Raw genomic sequence first — 22,209 nt, 5'->3', positions numbered from 1 at the left:
AATACAAAACACTAGGAAAAAATTTTCTTTAAAGAACAACAAGTAAAGATGTCATGAACTCACAATGTCAATACAGACTCGTTCTTTAGTGTTTTGTATTGATGTCTGAACCATCACACCCTGTGTATTTACTATGATAATTAATTGTGTTTGAAAATCGGGGCGTGACAAAAATGAAGCATGAAGGTCAGGCTTTCAATGTGACAATAATTTTCCGTTTAATTGTTGGGCATGTTCAAGTTGCAAGTCACATTGCTTCCGGCTATATGACCAACTCTCTTCTTGATCTTGAAGTGTTGAAGTATTTCGGAGTTCAATGCAAGCCGCGCCGTACTCCTTCAATTATTGAGGTTAATTGGTTCTCTCCTTCTTTTAGGTGGGTGAAAATAAATACTGACGGTGCTTGGAAGCAAGATTCAGGCCGTTGTGGTTATGGAGCTGTTTTTCGTGACTATAGAGGAGAATTCCTTGGTGCCTTTGCTTCTAACCATAACATTTCTAGTTCGATAGTGGCAGAGGTAATGGCTGTCAGCCTGTCATTAAGGCTATTGAGCTAGCTTGGGTAAGGGATTGGAAACATATATGGCTAGAGGTTGACTTTTCCCTAGTTCTAAACTTTCTGCAGTCCCTGGATTTAGTGTCTTGGCAGCTTCGTATTGAGTGGTTTAATTGCTTATATTGTATTTCTCAAATGCAATTATGATCTTCACATATCTTTCAGGAAGGGAATCGCATTGCAGATGCATTAGCGAATTACGGTGCGACTTCTAGTGATCTGACTTGGTGGGACCTAGCTCCTCTTTTCATTGATAGACATTGTCAGAGTGACCATTTGGGGATGCTGCATTTCCGTTTTTGTTAGTTTGTTTTTTTCCTATAACTGATTTTTGTTTGGTATGGGAGGTTTTGGCTTTTGGTCCCCCTCCCTTTGTATTTTTTCTTTCTTCTTCAATAAATTCTCAAAGGTTAAGGTGGCTTCTTGCCTCTCTTAACCTTTGACTTCAGCCCAAAAAAAAAGGAGTTTTTGGATCTTGTGTTTCAAAAGTTTATTGAAATCAAGTTCTATGATTAAATTTCTTGTATAGAAGGTGTTATCACTGACCGACTGAACTAGGTAGTAGGTTTTTTCTATTGTTCTCCTATAAGATAAAAAATAACAACAACTTCTATACTCTGTTGAGTTCTTGAGACCAAAAAACCAAAAAGACTAGTCATAGTTCTTTGCATGGAAGACTCTTTTGATCATTATCGGCAAGCCAGATCAAGCATATATTAGTCAGGGCGCTGCTCCGGCCAAGCATGGCTGCTGTCGCTGGGAATGGAAAGGGTGCAGAGATAGGTTTTCTGCAAGTGTTGGGCCACGGGTTTCCTCAAGTTCTTGGGCCTAGTCTTTGGGCCTTGCTACTTATGAAGATTCGTGGCTATCTGGGCTTGGTGGGCCAGCTGTTGCCTTAGGATCTTTTTGCGTTTTAAGCCTTGGGCCTTTCTCTTTAATAGGTTGTTCTATTTTTTACTTGAACCCGAGTAAGCCTCCTCTGCATAGGTAGGTCCCGGGTTTGTAGAATAAGTTAGGGCGGTCTTCTTTCTCTGCCCTTTCATTGTCTTGGTTCTTTGGTCCTTGATACTTATTACTATGGCAATATGGTGATAGCATTTAGGTTATTTTAGGGTAGCCTAGCATAACTTAATATTGACGTGGCCCTTGCGGGCTGGTCATATTTGTTGTTAACTATATTTAGTTTTATAAAAGGCTTGACATCCTATTCTAAAAAAAAAAAAAAAAGTATATACTAGTCATTTTGTATAGCCCTTCGTCTAGTCAAAAGACACCACGATAAACATAATCTAGCCAGCTAGAAGGAAACGTATAGCCCTTCGTCTAGTCAAAAAAGTACATATTAGTCACCACTTTTGTAAATACAAGCAGTACTAGTCATTTTGTATAGCCCTTCGTCTAGTCAAAAGACACAACGATAAACATAATCTAGCCAGCTAGAAGGAAACGTGAAAACAAGATGATGGCTTCCACATTCAAATACTTAACTACAAATATTGGTAAATCACTCCCAAATGAATCAATGCCCTCATCCAGTCTTCAATGCCGCATTAAATATCCAATCTACCTTTCAGTATATAAATCGAAGTTTCAATGACATTTTGTTGAAATTTCAGATAAAATATGATTTATCCCACAAGCACACACATATATTATATATTTATCAATAAAACTATATAAAAAAACCTACAAACAGGTCTATACGTACCTTCTCGAATTTTTAATTTCCACAGAGGCTATTAATCTATTATAATTTTCTGCAATTTCCTAACATGACTGGGAAAGTTTCTTTTGATTCCTTCCACACGCCAAAATTGAATCTTCCGTGTAATTTGAAGGTTATCTCGCCTTTCCTGTCACTTTCAAACTCCTCACAGCGCAGTGCCGCAGTCCAACCGCATGGTCAACCCAAACAAATCCAAACAGAATCACCTCGCTATTTCTCTCTCCTTTCTATCCATCATCCTATTTCCCCACAATAAATACGCCTCCCAACTCTCCAAACTTCTCAAACAAATTTTCTGAAGCAATTCATCGTTCACTTTTCTTAAAACAACTCATCAAACACTTTGCGCCGCATATTTTTTTTCACAACCATGGCAACTCGATATATAGAACTGACCGTTATCGCAGCCGAAAACCTCCAATCCAATCGCAAACCCTTGAAGAAAAACTCCTTCGTCACCGTCCGGACCGACGCCGCCGTCACCGCCTCCAAATCGTACCGGACGGCGGAGACGGACTCCGAAGGCGGAGGGCCAAGATGGAATGAGAAGTTAGTGATCGAGGTTCCTGCGCAAGCCAGGAATCTGATCATGGAAGTGCAATGCCAGAACGGGGCGAGGACGATCGGAGCTGCGATTATTCCGTTGACGGACTTCATCGGCGGTTGGGTGCCCGAGAGCTACTTGCATTTTCTAAGTTACAGGCTAAGGGATGAGAGAGGTGTCAGGAATGGGATTATGAATATCTCGGTGAGGATGAAGGTGGACGAAGGTGCGACGTCGACGTACGCGAGGAAGTTGTCGAGTGGTTGCGCTACGACGTCATCGCAGACCAAGTTGGGGTATCCGGCGGTGGATAACAGTGGCGTCTCAACTGGGGTTCCGGTGAATTGGAATAGCTATTCTCGAGTTCAATATTGATTGTTAAGTCACGGTGACAAATTGTTCATCAAGAACTCCATCAAAAAAAGCTTATATCAAATTCAATGGTTACAAATCTATGCAACAATTTAATTCATTCTTTACTTAATAAAGAATTATTCGCTGTTAAATTTCCCTATGTATATAAGTATTTTTATTTTTCATGCAATGCAATACGATTACTTATGTTAACGTGATAAATTGATTTGAAGAAACGAATTGAAATAACGAAATATGTCATATAGTAGAGGAGTCTCAAAAATCCATTGTAGTATTTTTATTTTTTATGCTATGAATATCATCACCACGATTACTTATGCTAACATGATCGATCGATTTGAAGAAACGAATATAACCATTGAAATAACGAAACTTGTCATATAGTAGAGGCCGGGAGTCTCAAAAATCCATTGTAATGCAAGTCTCATGCTGAGGTTGTAACTTTAACCCTTTCGATTTTGAATTTTAGCAGTGTAGAGTTGCGTAGCGGTTCAATCAAGTATGTGATGTAGTACTGGTAACAAGGAAGATTAACAAAGCTTGCCCCAAAAACTATGCCTAATAAATATGAAAATTATGCTCAAATTAACAAGTAGATGAAGATTATGCCCAACTTAAACATGAAAATTATGCTCAAACTAAACAAATAGATGAAGATGATAGAAACCTTCAGGGTTTTAAGGTAACGGCTAGGAACCTTCAATTTTCAGGGTTTTGTGGTAATGGCAAGGACACTTCAGGATTTTAGGTAATGGCAAGGAAACTTCAGGGTATAGTCATAGAAAGGGCTGCAGTAATATTGGTTGAGTAACGGCCGCGTGACCCATTTGACTTAATCAGTGTAGGAGTAGGAATGACCTTTGAACGAGCATAGAAAGCTTAGTGATAGATCAATGAGATTTCCAAGAAACACCACTAGTTATTACTGGTTTCCTAATTCCTTCATTTGACCCAAATCAGCATATTTCATTTTCTGTTGATTTCCAAGAAGCCCAAGTCACAGTGATTTTCATTAGTCTACTATATTTTTATTTTTCAGCATTACAACGAGCTTACATTACATTAACATACATACACATATGGATAATAGATATCGACACTGAATAAACAACATTAGGATATGGATATTTTGCACCAACAGTGTCTGGAGATTTGGGTGACTGACAATATGATACCCGAACTTACAAAGTTATCAAAGGAATACCCTAACTCAACTTTTCGTATCTCCGTTATACCTGCAGTCATTTTCCGTCACGGCGCCGTCAATTTTGACCACATGCGAGACACGTGAGTAGCATAATGAGGGCTAAAAGGTCTTTTTCCCCTATTAAATCCTAAATGAATAAATTCAAAATTAAAAATAAAAACTGAATTTTTTTTACTTTGTTTATTAACCAAAGATCCCAATCGGTGGGGAGAGAGTTTTTTTGCGTTTTCTTTGTCGACTCGCAGACTGCGAGTGTGGATCTTATGAAATTAGGATCTCTAAATTCGCGGAGAGAGCTGCAGCGGTGGTCGGGTTGATCTCGGATGCCCAAAACTGGGGCTGAGAAGACCGTAACTGGGCCAGGGACGAACATGAGTTCCGGCCAGTCGAAGTTGAACTGCCGCGAGGAGGGGAAAGAGGTTATCTTTTTTGAACCTATGACGCTGGCTTCGGGTCTTTTAGGGAATGTGAGGCGGCTACCGACCTGGTGGTCTTCGTTTGTCAAGTCGCGAAGTGAGGAAGGAGAATCGAAGGGGAGAAGCTTCATGGATTTTCGGCGAGCTTTCCAGATTCCGGCCGTTTTGAAACCTTCAACAATGGCCGTAGCTTCCTCTTGACGTCATGGACGTCCTTATGGTGTCGGATTGTCCCAACAACGAAGCATGAGTGAGAATCGAAGGAGAGATGGTGTAGGGATTTCACGGTGGGTTTTCTTCCTTTTCCGGCGACCTTCGATTTCAACTCAGATATCAAAATTGGTCTACTTGTCGATCTTTACATGCTTCTGCACTTGAATTTCAGTTTGGTTGAGATTTTGCAGGTTCGGCCACCGTGTGTGGCTACTGTGCACGTCGGTGATTTAGTCAATTTTGGTCATTTCCCATAGCTTTGATCACTTCTACTAGCATAATTAGTAGAAAAGAATACTTCAATTCAGGGTTAATTCGATAAATCTATCCATCCCACAATGGGGATATATATACAAATACAAAGGAGTAGTCTAACTCTAATAGGAAACAATCTTTCCATAATTACAGGATATTTTAATTAAATAAAATCCTAATTACATGCAGATTTACAGCGATTCTACACTCCCCCTCAAGTTGGTGCATAGATGTCTATCATGCCAAACTTGTCAACCGAGCTGTCAAATACCTTCCTGGACACTCCTTTAGTAAGAACATCAGCTAATTGCTCCTCTGAGTTTACAAATGGAAAGCGAATAACCTTTCTGTCGATTTTCTTTAATAAAATGACGGTCAACCTCCACATGCTTTGTTCTATCATGCTGAACTGGATTATGTGCAATCTCAATGGCAGCTGTATTATCACAATGCAAATCCATAGGCTTTTTAAGCTTGTAAACCAGGTCCTTCAAGACATTACGAATCCACAATATTTCAAATACTCCATGTGCCATACCTCGGAACTCAGCTTCTGCACTTTATCTGGCAACGACTTTTTGCTTTTTGCTACGCCAAGTGACAAGGTTCCCTCCAACAAAAGTGAAGTACCCAGATGTAGAACGTCTGTCCGTTTTATCACCAGCCCAATCTGCATCTGTGTACCCAACAACTTCCAATTCATCTTTTTTCTAAAACAGTAACCCTTTACCTGGCGCCCTCTTCAAGTACCTCAAAATACAAAAGACTGCATCCATATGCTCTTCACTAGGACAATGCATAAATTGACTAACAACACTCACAGCATAAGCAATATCAGGTCTAGTATGTGAAAGATAAATCAACCTTCCTACAAGACGTTGATACCTCCCTTTATCAGTTGGAACTTGATCAGGATAGATAGCAAGTCCGTGATTCATCTCAATGGGTGTCTCGATGGGTCGGCAGTCCAGCATCCCCATTTCAGCAAGTAAATCAAGAACATATTTCCTCTGTGGAAGTGAAATCCCCTTCTTAGACCTTGCAACTTCAATACCCAAAAAATACTTTAGTTGTCCCAGATCCTGCATTTCAAACTCCTTTGACAAATACTTTTGCAATTCATTTATCTCCTTCGGATCATCCCCTGTAACAATCATGTCATCAACATACACAATAAGAGCTGTAATCTTACCATTCTTGCGCTTGATGAACAAGGTATGGTCAGAATTGCTCTGTCTATATCCAAAGGCTTTCATGGACTTTGAAAATCTTCCAAACCAAGCTCTTGGAGACTGCTTTAGGCCATACAAAGACTTCTTCAATTTACACACCTTGCCAACATCACTTGGGTAATTCTTAACACCTGGGGCATATCCATGTACACTTCTTCCTCCAAATTCCCATTAAGAAACGCATTCTTCACATCAAACTGGTGCAAGGGCCAATCTTTGTTTGCTGCAAGTGAGATTAGAATCCGGACAATATTAATCTTTGCCACAGGTGCAAAAGTCTCCTCATAATCAATCCCATAGCGTTGTGTATATCCTTTGGCAACCAACCTCGCTTTGTATCTATTAATAGTTCCATCTGCATTAAGCTTCACAGTAAATACCCAACGACATCCTACAGTCTTCTTTCCAACTGGCATAGGTACTAGCTCCCATGTTGCATTTTTCTGAAGAGCTTCCAATTCTTCATTCATCGCCTTGGTCCATTTTAGATTCGTCAATGCATCCTGCACGTTACTAGGAATAGATACAGTAGATAATTGATCAACAACAAGTGCATGTGACCCAGAAATCCTATGGTTAGACATAAAATTAGCTATAGGGTATTTAGCTTTGGCTTTGATATCTGGTTCATATTGTTTCTTAGGAATTCCCTTGGTAACCCTTTGTGATTTCCTAGGTTCGACACTTTCTAACCCAGAAGACTCATTAAAGTTTAGGGGTACCTGAGGTGGATCATTCTGACTGGGATCTTCAGTTGGTGAGGCAGAAGGGGGAATATCTTGTGTGTGAGCTTCAGATACGTCTTGATTTTGTTTCAAATTATCCAGAAAAGTAGTCTCTTCTGTCTCGGAATTCACAACGCTCTGTTCGGCAGTTTCATTCCTTGTTTCGGAATTCATAACACTCCGTTCGGCAGTCGCATTTTCTGTTTCGGAATTTACAACACTCTGTTCGGCAGTCGCATTCCTTGTTTCGAAATTCACAACACTCCATTCGGCAGTCGCATTTTCTGTTTCAGAATTTACAACACTCTGTTCTGCAGTCGAATTTTCTGTTTCGGAATTTCTACCTTCAAATCGTTCGTCCAAATCTTCCAAGTCTTCAAAGACATCAAAATCAATAATAGAACAAGGATTCCCTTCATAACCTCTCTTCCCCTGAAGGGAAGACTGAGAAGCTCCTTCTGAGTAATATGGCTCTGATTCACGGAATGAGACATCAAGATATATATGTATAGTGCCAGTAAGAGGATCATAACATCGATAACCCTTCTGGAAGTCAGCATAACCAACAAATATACACTTATGGGCACGGGGATCAAGCTTGCTACGTTGAGGCTTGGGAATATGAACATAAGTTGTGCACCCAAACACCCGGGGCTCCAAATTAGGCATAGAAGGGATGGTCAAAAGTGTATGAAGCTTCTTATGAGGATTCTGAAACTCAATCACCCGGGAAGGAGTACGGTTGATAAGATATGCTGCTGATTTCACTGCTTCGCCCCAATAGGACTGAGGTACATTCATGCCAAACAAGGAAGCACGAACAACTTCCATCAACTGCCTGTTCTTCCGTTCTGCTAAACCATTCTGTTGAGGAGTATAAGAATTGGAGGTTTGATGATGAATTCCATGTGACCGGCAAAACTCAATCATAGGGCCATTCACAAACTCTCCACCATTGTCAGACTGAAACACTCTGATGGATTGTTGATACTGAGTTGCCACCATTTTGTGAAATTCGGTAAACATTCCAAATACATCACTCTTATTCTTCAGTAATGACACCCATGTCATGCGAGTGCAATCATCAATAAATGTTACAAAATACCGAGCTCCAGAAAGAGAAGGAATTTTCGCAGGACCCCAGACATCGGAGTGAATCTTCATAAAAGAAACAGGACTTTTATTAAGACTTGGTGAATATGAAATACGGTGACTCTTGGCCAGTTCACAGATGTACGTCACAGTGGAAATCCAAATCACTAACAACTGAAAACAATTGAGGTTGCAGCTTCTTAAGACAACGAAAGGATAGATGACCTAAACGGCGATGCCATAACCATACAGCTTCCTTCACATTATCTACCCCGTTAATCTGATTAGCTTGTCCCAAAAGATGCTTTTGTTTCTTTCCAGTCTCTGTCAGATCCAGATAGTATAATTTCCCCCTTCTAACACCATAACCAAGAATCCGTCGAGTCAGAATGTCCTGAAACACACAGAAAGACGGATAGAAGGTCACAATACATGCAAGAGCTAAAATAACTTGACCAACAGACAGGAGATTATAAGCTAGTGATGGAACAACTAAGACAGATTCAAGGGTTAAGGTATCAGATAAAGCAATAGAACCTTCTCCGGTGACCGGAGTTGGAGTACCATCAGCAGTAGAGACAACGTCTTGAGGGGAACGTCTAAGGTTTTTCACAAAACTTGGGTCATTGGTCATATGGTCAGATGCACCTGTATCAATTATCCATGTACTATTAAAAGTAACCTTACCCTTCATACCTGACTGCGCTACATTGGCGGAGGCATTATCTAGGTAAACTTCCTCTTTAGTAGCAACAGCAGCCTTGCCCAGATTCTTTCGCGGTTTCTTGGTAAAGTCCCACCAATCAGGGTAACCAATCACTTCATAGCACCGCTCCTTGCTATGACCTAATTCCCCACAGATAATGCACCTTTTGTTTGCATATGGATTTGGTTTACCTAGAGGACGGTGTGGAGAAGGTCCTGAGAAGCTTGGAGGAGGACCCTGTTTGCGTTGGGCCATAACAGAAAATTCGGTAGTTACCGAATGCCCCATAGCCTGTTTCTCTGATTGCATCATTGAGAAATTCATGATTTTCCCAGGATTGGATTTTCAAGGGTTTCAAGATGGATATGAATGTTTTGGAAAAAAAAGGTAGGGTGATGGTGGTTTGAAATTCAGGATGGTTTGATTTCAACGGTGGTGGTACGCAGCGGTTTGTGGTGTTCTTCGGGATTCAGGGTTCAGGATTCAAAGGATGCAACGCAAGTTCAAAGGATTGAACTAGGCTCTGATACCAAGTAGAAAAGAATACTTCAATTCAGGGTTAATTTGATAAATCTATCCATCCCACAATGGGGAAATATATACAAATACAAATGAGTAGTCTAACTCTAATAGGAAACCATCTTTCCATAATTACAGGATATTCTAATTAAATAAAATCCTAATTACATACAGATTTACAGCGATTCTACATAATTAACCGAAATTGAACAAGTGGGTGGGTAGAAGACAAATCACTGGAGTTGAGAGGCAAAAAGTTTCCTACTACTAATGCCAAGCTAACTGAAGTCAGCCGGAAAGGTTCGGAGATAGATAGCAACAATGGACTTCGAGGCTCGAGAAGTGCCCTTCGAAGAGATGGATCCTCCTCGAATTCAAAACTGGTTACCTTAAAGAGAGAGAGAATTTAAGGACTTGAGTATTCTTAAAAAATAATAATAATAATAATAATAATAAATAAAGAAAAAGAAATTGAGGGCAAATCGGACTTTTTAGCTTCATTTAACGAGTCACATGCTACGCACGTGATTAGATTGACAGAGACGTGACGGAAGTTGACAGCAGGTACGACGCTGATACGAAAAATTGAGTCTGGGTATCACTTTGATAACTTTTAAAGTTTGGGTATCATATTGTCAGTCACCCGAGTCTCCAGACACTGTTGGTGCAAAATACCCTTAGGATATTATAGCAGATAAACTCTAGCAGCACCGAAGATGAACCAAGGAAAGCCGGAGTGATGGTTTGATCAAGCACCCTAAAGAGTGTAGATGAACTTGATCCATGTGCTTCACACGATTATCCTACCATCTCCGTATATAGGCTTCAAGAAGTCGAACTTGCACATAGGGCAAGCAGTTCTCTTGCGTAACCATTTATCTAGGGCTGGGCGTCCGGACCCGAAAGACCGAGGATCCGACCCGAACCGAGGAAAAAAGCCCGATTCGGTTCGGTTTTAGAATAGAAATTTTCGGTTCGGTTCGGTCTCGGGTTCCATATTCATGTAATCGGTTCGGTCTCGGGTTCCATATTTTCAGGGCCCGAAAGCCCGAACCGACCCGAAAGTTTTCCTTACATAAGTTTTCCTTTCTATTTTCTTTGCAGGATGACTTGTAAAACGTTCCAATGTACAACCTAGAAAGGTTCCCTTGTAGTTTCCATTAGGATAGTTATATTCTTGTGATACTTTACAATTTATATATTACAACACAGTGACACACCTTATATTAGGTTGCCAGAAAGAGACCCATCTAGGGGCCCCGTGGCTGCTGGTGGCCTTTGATTTTGTAGCTAAATGAAATCTTTATCTTGATCACATGTAACATATACAATGATGTGGTGTTGGGCATTAGAAAAGGAAAAAAAAATATTTCGTTTTTGTTTTTCGGTGGAAAACTGAAAATAAATGTTTGGGCCCAAAAAAGCCCGAAAAAGCCCGAAAACCGAACCGGCCCGAATGGGTTCGGTTTCTGTCGGTTTTCAGTTTACAAAAAGACCGAACCGGCCCGAACTGACATTTTCGGGTTCGGTCTCGGTCTCACTAATTTTCGGGCCCGGCCCGACCCGAGCCCAGCCCTACATTTATCTATGCAGGCGCAGTGAAAATGATGATGGCAAGGTAATTGGCGCAGTTCTTCTCCATTTTGGACTTCCAGGCAGATGCAGCAGTCCTGCAAGTAATAACAAAAATCCATGTCTTAAGAGCTGTGCTGTCTAGCTCATAGAATTCTTTGTCATGATGGACTGCAAAATCAAACCCAAAACCAGCACTTTGGTTGAAAATAACATAAATATTCAATCTACCTTTCAGTATTAATCGAAGTTTCAATGACATTTGATTGAAATTTCGGATAAAATATGATTTATCCCACACGCACACACACATATATTATATATTTATCAATAAAACTATATAAAAAAAACCTACAAACGGGTCTAAACATACCTTCGTAAGATTAGTCATACAGAAACGAGCTTTACAATCTCGAATTTTTAATTCCCACAGAGGCTATTATAATTTTCTGCAATTTCCTAACATGACTTGAAAAGTTTCTTTTAATTACTTCCACACGCCAAAATTGAATTTTCCTTGTAATTTGAAGGTTCTCTCACCTTTCCTGTCACTTTCAAACTCCCAGCGCAGTCCAAACGCAAGGTCAACCCACAAACAAATCCAACAGAATCACCTCGCTATTTCTCTCTCCTTTCTATCCATCTTCCTATTTCCCCACAATAAATACGCCTCCAACTCTCCCAACTTCTCAAACAAATCCATCTTCCTATTTCCCCACATTAAATACGCTCCCAACTCTCCAAACTTCTCAAACAAATTTTCTGAAGCAATTCATCGTTCACTTTTCTTAAAACAATTCATCAAACACTTTGCATTGCATATTTTTTTTCACAACCATGGCAACTCGATATATAGAACTGACCGTTATCGCAGCCGAAAACCTCCAATCCAATCGCAAACCCTTGAAGAAAAACTCCTTCGTCACTGTCCGGACTGACGCCACCGTCACCACCTCCAAATCGTACCGGACGGCGGAGACGGACTCCGAAGGCGGAGGGCCAAGATGGAATGAGAAGTTAGTGATCGAGGTTCCTACACAAGCCAGGAATCTGATCATGGAAGTGCAATGCCAGAACGGGGCGAGGACGATCGGAGCGGCGACTATTCCGTTGACGGACTTCATCGGCGGTTGGGTGCCCGAGAGCTACATGCATTTTCTGAGTTACAGGCTGAGGGATGAGAGAGGTGTCAGGAATGGGATTATGAATATCTCGGTGAGGATGAAGGTGGACGAAGGTGCGACCTCGACGTACTCGAGGAAGTTGTCGAGTGGTTGCGCTAAGACGTCGTCGCAGACCAGGTTGGGGTATCCGGCGGTGGATAACAGTGGCGTCGTAACTGGGGTTCCGGTGAATTGGAATAGCTATTCTCGAGTTCAATATTGATTGTTAAGTCACGGTGACAAATTGGTCATCAAGAACTCGATCAAAAAAAGCTTATATCAAATTCAATGGTTACAAATCTATGCAACAATTTAATTCATTCTTTACTTAATAAAGAATTCTATTCGCTGTTAAATTTCCCTATGTATATAAATATTTTTATTTTTCATGCAATGCAACACAATTACTTATTATGTTAACGTGATAGATCGATTTGAAGAAACGAATTGAAATAACGAAATATGTCATATAGTAGAGGAGTCTCCAAAACTACAATTTTTATTTTTTTATGCAATGCTACGAATATCATCACCACGATTACTTATGCTAACGTGATCGATTGATTTGAAGAAACGAATATAACCATTGAAATAACAAAATATGTTATATAGTAGAGGAGTCTCAAAAATCCATTGTAATGCAAGTCTCATGCTGAGGTTGTAATTTTAACCCTTTCGATTTTGAATTTTAGCAGTGTAGAGTTGGGTAGCGGTTCAATCAAGTATGTGATGTAGTACTAGTAACAAGGAAGATTAACAAAGCTTGCCCCAACAACCATGCCTAATAAACATGAAAATTATGCTCAAATTAACAAGTAGATGAAATTAACAAGTAGATGAAGATTGTGCCCAACTTAAACATGAAAATTATGCTCAAACTAAACAAATAGATGAAGATGATAGGAACCTTCAGGGTTTTAAGGTAACGGCTAGGAACCTTCAATTTTCAGGGTTTTGTGGCAACGGCAAGGACACTACAGGATTTTAGGTAATGGCCAGGAAACTTCAGGGCATAGTCATCGAAAGGGCTGCAGTAACGGTTGAGTAACGGCCGCGTGACCCAATTGACTTGATCAGTGTAGGAGTAGGAATGACCTTTGAACGAGTCATAGAACGCTTATTAATCTATTAATGAGCTTTCCAAGAAACTCCCAATAGTTATTACTGGTTTCCTAATTCCTTCGTCTACTACAAATTTTACCCAAATCACCATATTTCATTTTCTGATGATTTCCAAGAAGCCCAAGTCACAGTGATTTTCATTAGTCTAGTATACTATTATTTTTCAGCATTACAACGAGCTTACATTACATTAACATATACACACAAACATAGATAATAGATATCGACACTGAATAAACAACATTAGGATATTATAGCAGATAAACTTTAGCAGCACCGAAGATGAACCAAGGAAAGCCGGAGGGATGGTTTGATCAGCACCCTAAAGAGTGAAGATGAACTTGATCAATGTGTTTCACACGATTGTCCTACCATCTCCGTATATAGGCTTCAAGAAGTCGAACTTGCACATAGGGCAAGTAGTTCTCTTGCGTAACCATTTATCTATGCAGGCACAGTGAAAATGATGATGGCAAGGCAGTTGGCGCAGTTCTTCTCCATTCTGGTAGACTTCCAGGCAGATGCAGCAGTCCTGCAAGTAATAACAAAAATCCATGTCATGAGAGCTGTGCTGTCTAGTTCATAGAATTCTTCGTCATGATGGACTGCAAAATAAAACCCAAAACCAGCACTTTGGTTGAAAATAACATATAATTCACTTTCAGGTCTCAATCTCTTGTAAACAAAATAAAAAGAAATTTGGGAAAGATGAGAAGGACGGTAAGGAATACCAACGGAAGTCTAAAATTCCAAAGCTATCGCACCAGTAATTAGTAATTACTGATTACTTAGCAGTTATGCTACTTGAGTTGCCTGAATTATATACCATATTACACCTACAAAGCATTGTGTAACAGATATAGACTTTACAGAAAGGCACAAGGAAACTTACAGCATAATCCTGGGAACCAACATGCTCATTTGGTGCACTGGCATCAAATTCGGTTGTAGATCCTCCAGATGATTCTTGGAACTGACCATTAACCATCCTAAAATCATCAATCCTGCAGAATTTGAACTTGGGTAAGCTATTAATCTCGTCCTCTGTAGCCCCAACCTGTTTCCATGCACAAGGGAAATAATCAGCCAAGTCATATATGATTGCATAAAAAATTGCAATATATCATTGGTACATGATAAGCAAATTCAATAAAGAAAACGACAAATATCTTGTTGTCGTTAGCAAATAACCTAAACAATAAGACTGAAGCAATTACCCCATGAAACGTAAAGCATCATCCGTGCGTGTGTGTGTGTGTATATATATATATATAGAATATACGGAAACCTTGGTGTTTTCCCTGTTTCTTCTTTATCCATATAACATTAACCAACTATCCAAAATTCCAAAACCCAAAATTTCTATATCTAAAAACTGTAAAAGAACTACATGTGGTCCCCATAAAAAGTCCAGAGGTAACAGAATTGCAGTTCCTTTCAAACAAGAATTGGCTAACAGTTTAGAAGAGTCCCTTAGCAATGTACATTTTTACAAATATGGATGCACAAATATTGTGAAAAGAGACACTTCCTTCAAATTTTCAAGAAAAAGAAAAATGTCTATCAATACAGAAATAATCTCTTTCAAGGGATTCAAACTGATGCCAATTATACAAAGAGAGGGAGGAAGAGCAATAAGTACTAAGGTGCGTAGAAACAAGTTAAAATCTTAGCAAGCTGGCAAGAATTTGTACATATCACACAGTTTATAGATTATGACCAGTAAGCTGTTAGCTTATTGTCGCCACATAGTGAAGCATCATCATGTGCCATTAAGATATTGCCAAAATCCAAGATTCATATGCATAACTCAATATAAGAGAGATTTATTAGCTTGCCTATCATAACATAATATGCTATTTCATATAATCAAGTGGACCACATAAGTTATGTAGATACAAAGTTCTCCATTTGAATTCAATTTCAGGTGAATATCACACACTTAGAGGACAGATTATATAAGGTTAACACTTTCTACACAATAATACTGAAGCTTGAAGACATCTCTCACTGTTGTCTACCTTATTTGTCAAAGCAGGTAAGATTGCAAGTATGCACGGCAGACAACAGCAGACCGAGAGACAATAAAGACATGTGGCAGCAACACATAAAATGAAGATCATGATATCGCACAGTAGAAATGCAACACAAAGCCTGCAAGAGAGACATGTTTAGTAAGTAGTTAAATACACATAAACACACTTCAGACAATCGTGCAGAAGAAATCACATCAGAGGAAAATGTGTTCAAGCTTAACCAGAATAGACGAGGAGCGTCACTTAAAGCTTCGCCACCAACCACCCAGTAGAATCCAGCGAGCCACCAAACCACTGAAGCCATGGAATTGGCCGTACTCACAGTCTTTGTGAAATCTCTGCATTAGGAAATGAGGATTGTTATGCATTTTCATTGCACAATCACATCCACAACAAAATCTCATCAACACCAATAGTATTATAGTAGTCCAACTTCATCTTCATCACAAACTTTAATCAGAAACAAGAAAACCAATCTAAGTATCAATCTTAAGGACATCATGAAATTCATTACCTGCTCGTTTTTATGGATCTAAACAAGTAAAAAAGTTCAAAGCTTGACAAATATGTAACTCTGTATCAGTAACCATATCTTGCATGCAACATCTAAATCAAGATTCAAATTTTACAAAACAAGAAACTTTACCTTCTATACTCCTCAGCCCGGGCCTGCTCACTCTCATCACTTTCGCCTTCACTTCCAGAACTCCAACCCTCTGAGCCGAAACCCAACTCTCTTCTCTTGCCTACAACCACACACCCAATATGAACTGCAGAGAGCAACACATACCCACTCGCCCAAAACCTCAAAGGCACCGGAGGCTTCTCCGCCGCGCTCAGCCCCAGCATTGTGATCCCAACCACCACAAACGACAGATTCCACAGCAAGTCCAGAATTATAGACAACTTCAAGGAGGAGCTGCTGTGGCCCACTTGCAGCTCCTCCCCGGAAATCTCCCCGGCCCGAACCGGCTGCTCATTCAGCCTCATCACACGGCGCAGGAGCCAACCGGTGCCGCGTACTGGGGCCGGCGCCCGCCGCATGAGCCGCCGGTTGCGGAGGAGCTCGTCGGCGGCGATTGAGTAGCCGACCCTGGGCATGGGGTCCATTGCCATTCTCGTGTCCCATGCCGCCTGCATGGCTGAAACAAGATTCTGAGAACTGGGTTTTGGTTGGTGGGGGATTTGAAGAACTGGGTTGTGGGTGGTTTGATGAATCAGTGGCGTTGGAGGTTGGAGAAGGACATGTGCAGAGGAAAGTTGGGTTGTGTTAATGGGTTTGAGATTGAAGTGAGATAGGTTTGAAGTGGAAGACTTGAAGGCATTAAATTGGAGTGAGGGAGTGATGAAAGGTGGAGGTTGGTGTAGAAAGGAGCTGAGATTGCTGATGAAGCGGGAGGTTTCTGCATTCGGTTTGGGATTGTCATGGAAAGTGGTGACGGTTTCGGGGGATTAAAGAAGCTTTTCGGGTTTTGTTTGTATCTTCTTCTTTATGAGATTGAGCTCTGTGAATCAGGTGGTGTCTTCCGGATTTTAGATGGGATTAGAAGCTGTCTTCTGTTTCTTTTTGCACGACCTCACGGGAAACTTGTGCTTACGCTTCTATTTGCTTGGCTTTACATGTTTCCTTTCAGATCTCGATTTATTTTCTTCTGTTTTTCCTTTTATCATATAGAGCAATATTAAGAAGGAAAAAAAAAAAAACAAAGACTTGTAAAAGTTGCTAAGATGAAGAAAAGGAAGAGGTACTTTTATGTTTTTGGGCAAACTAGGTTGATGAGTCTAATTATATATGTTGATGTTTTTGTATTATTTTAATTTTGCACCGCAAAGATGATATGTCTCTGTGTTGAATTTCTTTCTTGGATAAGTGTGTGCTCGAAAGCTTGTAAAATTTTCAGTTGTAAGTGGAATACAACAAGCTAGACTGACAACTTTGCGGCGCAAAGTTGATATATGTACGTGCGGTTTTCTTATCTTGAATGTCTGAACTGAATCCAGCCATTTTGTTTCATTTAGTAATTGGCGCCGCAAATTTGGTATATTCGTTTCTTTAAATTTCACGCCATAAAGATGGTATATTTGCTTCCCTAAATTTCGTGTAACAAAATTAGTTTATGTGTGTTGTTGAGTCACAAATTACTTATGCAATTGTGCCCCATAATTATGAAAATTGATTTGTCTTCCATGATATTTTACCCTTTTTAATCCATTTCCTTTTATTTGTAGGAAACCTTGCATTGAGAATAAAATGACTATTTGAGGCTTGAAATGCGGAGATTTGAAGTTAGGGGAAGAAGACACGGAGATTGGAAGAAAATTGCAAATCGACTTTTCTGACGATTTTTCCGGCGACTTTTCCCTCAAACTTTTCCGACGAGCCGCCACTCATGGAGGGTGTTTTCTCCAACAAAGGAGGACCATGGTTGTGAGAATATCCTATCACTTGAAATTCAAATATCTCCCTACACCTTGTCTTTTTGTCACCTTGCTAATTTGGGACCATTTGGGGGACAATGGTGTAAAAGCATCTCTTGCACACTTTGGGACCAAAGAGGACATACATAGTTGATCAAAGAGATGCCAAAGACCAATTATTCAGCATTTTTGACTCAATTCAATCATCTTCATCCTATCCAAGATCCATTTTCTCTCTAGAGAAGACACCACCATTTCCACCACTAAAACCACCATCTCCACCTCTAAAACCTCCATTTCCACCACTACAACCTCCATTTTCTCCACCATTCAACACCACAACTCACCTTAGAGATTCCAAATTTCACTTTTCTTACCAATATCAAAAGTTTGGAGCAAGGAGAAGGAGGTGACTACCACCACATCATGTTCTTGGCGACCCATCTCCACCACCTCTTCTGGCATCATCAATAGTCACCTTTACTCCCTATCTCTTTATGTATTTGATGTTTAATAGAATGTTGAAGCTTGTGTATCTAGCTATGTGTGAGTAGTGAACTAGTTGGGGCTAGGGTTGAAAGCCCTAGCCAAACTTGCTTGGATTGATGCTTTTGTTTATAAATTGATGCAAATTCATGTTGTCATTCTCATATGCTAAGTCAATAGTTGAATGCATTACTTAGACCTAATCAATTTGAGTTATGTGTTTGCCATGACATGAAGTTTTTCCTAGAGATTAATTACCTTTAGGGCAAAAGGGAGCATGAAAGCACACCATGTGTGCATGTGAGGGTAGTGAGCTAAAATCACCTAGAGATAGGATTGGTTTGCTTGCTTAGTTACCTAAACTCTAAGCTTTATGCATTTAGGGGCAAATGATTGAGACCTATCCGGTAATTGAATTTGTCTCTAGGTAGTTAGCTCTAGACTTATCCAGTTAGAGTTAATAAAATGAAAGGGGTTTAAACCTTAGTAGTCTTATCCGGATGCTAAGAGGGTAGTTGGACAATTAGTTTTGCATCATTCATATTCAATTGCTTTAATGCTTGCAAGGAAGGCAAAAGGTGGAACCCAATGCCCTAACTCCCATCCATTTGATAACAACTTGCTTAGTTTAGCTTAGTTTATATTACTTGCTTTAATTGTTTCAATTTGAATAGAAACCAATCTCAAAATCAAAATCAAATCTCTACACACCATCTTGCACATACTCACCATGAACTTTGGTTCACTTGTGAGCCTTTGTTTGTGATTGTACATTTGCATATTCTTCTAGTTTTTCCTTAGTTTTTCCCTAGCTAGGAAAGGATTTACCAATCCTCGTGGGTTCGACATCCTTACTTAATTTCCTATTCTATAACTTGTATCTCTTGCACTTGAGGGTGGCTTCAATGCTAACATTGTGCGTGTGATTTCTTAGTATATGGTGTGTTCACGAGACAAGTGTAAACTATTATAATTTCTTCACACCTTTTCCAAATCCAGACTCCACGTGTTGTTTTATTCGCATGGTACAGTTGCTACGTTTGTGTATGATTTTTGTTCGTGAGTGAGAGTGAAAGAACTAAATTCTAAAGTGTGTCAGCAGATATTTGTAAAGTGTTATGTGCTTATGATTGCTTAACAACTTTGCCGAATCAGACGCCAAGGGGTCTTCTAGTTAGTTTGGCCCAAAATTAGATTATATGAAAATGATTTCCTCATATGGGAATCAGAGGATGGAAAATGTGTTCAAGTGTTGCTAGGGGTAGAGTACAAGACATTAAAGTAATATTTCTTCATAATTCGCTTCAAAAATATGATCTACAACCAAACATGCCTTTGGTACTTGCAATTTTCTTATCTACATGCATACATAAGTATCTAAATTTCTATATAGTATTCACACGGTTACCAGGTGACTAAGAATTTTGTAATTCACCCTTTGATTTAATATCAGTGGCTATTGACTATGATTAAAAGAATAAATTTTAAGTGTTTTAATCTCAATGCTTGAAATTAATGATAAAATATTTGAAATAACTAGTATTGCTGGAGAAAAATTATTAGACCTATAACTATATTTAAATTTTTTAGTTATCTTTTAACTCGAAATATAGCTTACGTTGTTAAAAGTGCTCAAAAGATGTTCTACACTAAAAAACGTAAGCTATATTTCAACAATAAATCAATATCAGAATTTTCTCTCACCCAGAGAAATAAGACTGGGGACTCCGTTTCTGCAAACTTGTTCTCATCCGGCGGTTAGACCTGTAAATGGACCGGGTTTGGATCGGATCGACCTAAATCCAAATCCGTTTACTAAAAGAAAAAACTTGATCCAAACCCGCTCCGTTAACCTGGCGGATCATTGATAGCTTGATCCAAACCCGTATCCGCTGGATTAACGGATACCCGATCCGCTAATCCGATCCGTTTATAATTTAAAATATTTTTGAATTTCTATTGTTCTACACCGTTCTTACCCTTTTGGTCAACTAAACATGCAAACCTTTATTGATAAATGATAAAGCTTCTTGGAATCTTGGCATTCTTGACATGTTTTGTTGATAATGTATCTTGAATCTTGGGAGATGTCCATTTTTAGACATCTTTTTTTGATAATGCCGTTTATGCTTAGATTCCTACAAAAACATTGTATTAAAAATTTGCAATATTTTATATTTTATATATTTTTTAAAATAATATATTAATAAAAATAATATTTTATTATTACGAAAACGGGTTGGATCATTAACGGATCGGATCGACCTAAACCCGTATTTGATCCGTTAAATAAATGGGTTAACGGATTCGGGTCATTAACGGATCAACAGATCAAAATGTTCGATCCAAACCCGTCCAATAGCCACGGATCTGGATCGGGTCCGGATCAAAATCCGACCCATTTACAGGTCTACCGGCGGTGCCCTGACTTCCTGGCTAGCCTCCGGCCTCACCATCGTCTTGGGATTTTTGCTGCGGACGGGAGATCAATCTCTACTTCCCATAGGACTTTGTCGAAGGAGTTTTTCTCGGGTTTCATCATAAGGTTTAGCTGCGCTGGTGGTGAAGAGGTGGTCGTGGCGTTACAAACTGAAAATTGATCTCCATGAAGAGTTTTTTGGACCGACGGTGCCATGGGTTTCGATCGGTGGCTGTGCGTGGGGCTGTAAGGACCCGGATCGAGGATGGTTTTTGTTCCGTGATGACGCAGGTCGGCGGCGTGGCTAAAGATGGTTGAATCGCCCGGAGAGATGTCGTGGCGGTGGGGATCGCGACTAGACAGGTCAAATGGCTTGGGTCAGCCTGAACTCGGTCGGAATGTGACGTACAACGAAGGGGATAGGAGCGTATGGTTTGGATTGGACTGAACCAAATGATAGGCCTGAAGGGATCTCCTGGGTGATTACCTTATTAGGCTTCGAGTTGTTGGGCTGGGGTCCTACCCTAGTCCATTAGGTTCTAAATTTGGGCTAGGGTTTAGGCTCTTGGCCCAAACCTATGTTTTTAGCTTTTGTCTAATTACAATAAGTTTCCTTGTATTAGGAGTCTAACGAGTGTAGTTTTGGCTTGTCTATTTGCTATGTTTTTCATAGCTTATAGGCTCGCTTTTATGTGAGCGATAAGTTCAAACATAATTTATCTATCCTATGTACCACTGTGGCTCCCCACGAAACCTTGTTCTGGCCATTGTTATGTGTCAGCGGGTGGGTATGTAATGGCCTTCTTGGCATGCGCTATTATCAATGGAATTACCATTATTTCAAAAAAAAAAAAACACTAAAGGTTATATTAATAAAGTTGGAATGATCGACGAAAAAAAAGATATTTACTTTTCTTGGACCTTGGATAATTATAGAGATTTTATTCGCACACCTCTAAATGCTAAATACACATTCATTTTTTCACACACCCAACATCACATTTTATGGGTAAGTTAAATTACCAAAAGAGATATTTATATTAACAATAAAGAAACATAGTTGGAATTAAGAAACATATGCAGTTTTTTTGTTTGTTTCCAGGTCTATCGCAGATAGATATCATGAATTTGATTCTCAATAATTTAGCATGCATGGGATCGAACCTTCTTATCAATCTTGTTTCAAAAATGTATTAACTGTCCAAATGATATGGACAAACAAGAGCAAGTGAAAACCATTGAAAAATTCCTCAAGAACTCTTGTGATGTATTGTTTTGTTTCGCTCTAATTTCATCATCAGTAGTTCATAAATCTCAACAATTGGCATCTGAATATTGTCCTGGTCAAGTCCTCAATGACAAGAAATTCCCCATTGGCATCTGAGTATATTCAATCCAACAAGTGAAAACCAATTAAAACATTCTTT

At 39.6% G+C, this 22,209-nt stretch overlaps 3 protein-coding genes across 3 annotated transcripts; 2 read left to right on the top strand and 1 right to left on the bottom strand.

Moving 5' to 3' along the window:
* Positions 1–2,652: 2,652 nt before the first annotated feature.
* LOC112167854 (BON1-associated protein 1) lies at positions 2,653–3,201 on the top strand. The gene has a single exon (XM_024304949.1). It carries the CDS (start codon positions 2,653–2,655, stop codon positions 3,199–3,201), a length of 549 nt encoding a protein of 182 aa, XP_024160717.1.
* Positions 3,202–11,975: 8,774 nt separating this feature from the next.
* LOC112167847 (BON1-associated protein 1) lies at positions 11,976–12,524 on the top strand. The gene has a single exon (XM_024304940.1). The coding sequence runs from the start codon at positions 11,976–11,978 to the stop codon at positions 12,522–12,524; it is 549 nt and encodes a 182-aa protein (XP_024160708.1).
* Positions 12,525–13,531: 1,007 nt separating this feature from the next.
* Positions 13,532–17,118, bottom strand: LOC112191597 (E3 ubiquitin-protein ligase At4g11680). The gene is made up of 5 exons (XM_024331003.2): positions 16,106–17,118; positions 15,681–15,797; positions 15,445–15,577; positions 14,316–14,480; positions 13,532–13,955 (listed from the first exon to the last, which is right to left on the bottom strand). The coding sequence occupies exons 1-5, from the start codon at positions 16,597–16,599 to the stop codon at positions 13,779–13,781; spliced, it is 1,086 nt and encodes a 361-aa protein (XP_024186771.1). The 5' UTR covers positions 16,600–17,118; the 3' UTR covers positions 13,532–13,778.
* Positions 17,119–22,209: the final 5,091 nt, after the last annotated feature.

This window comes from Rosa chinensis, chromosome 1, assembly GCF_002994745.2.
Source record: "Rosa chinensis cultivar Old Blush chromosome 1, RchiOBHm-V2, whole genome shotgun sequence".
NCBI classification, from domain to species: Eukaryota; Viridiplantae; Streptophyta; class Magnoliopsida; order Rosales; family Rosaceae; genus Rosa; species Rosa chinensis.
Note: the sequence above shows the minus strand (reverse complement) of the source record. Positions and strands in the feature narration are given on the sequence as shown.

Coding starts and splice junctions, on each gene's coding strand:
- LOC112167854 (XM_024304949.1), top strand. CDS start 2,653: ATGGCAACTCGATATATAGAACTGACCGTTATCGCAGCCGAAAACCTC.
- LOC112167847 (XM_024304940.1), top strand. CDS start 11,976: ATGGCAACTCGATATATAGAACTGACCGTTATCGCAGCCGAAAACCTC.
- LOC112191597 (XM_024331003.2), bottom strand. CDS start 16,599: ATGCAGGCGGCATGGGACACGAGAATGGCAATGGACCCCATGCCCAGG. Junction 15,798..16,105: donor CGGGCTGAGGAGTATAGAAG/GTAAAGTTTCTT, acceptor TTCCTAATGCAG/AGATTTCACAAAGACTGTGA. Junction 14,481..15,444: donor TACCTGCTTTGACAAATAAG/GTAGACAACAGT, acceptor GCATGGAAACAG/GTTGGGGCTACAGAGGACGA.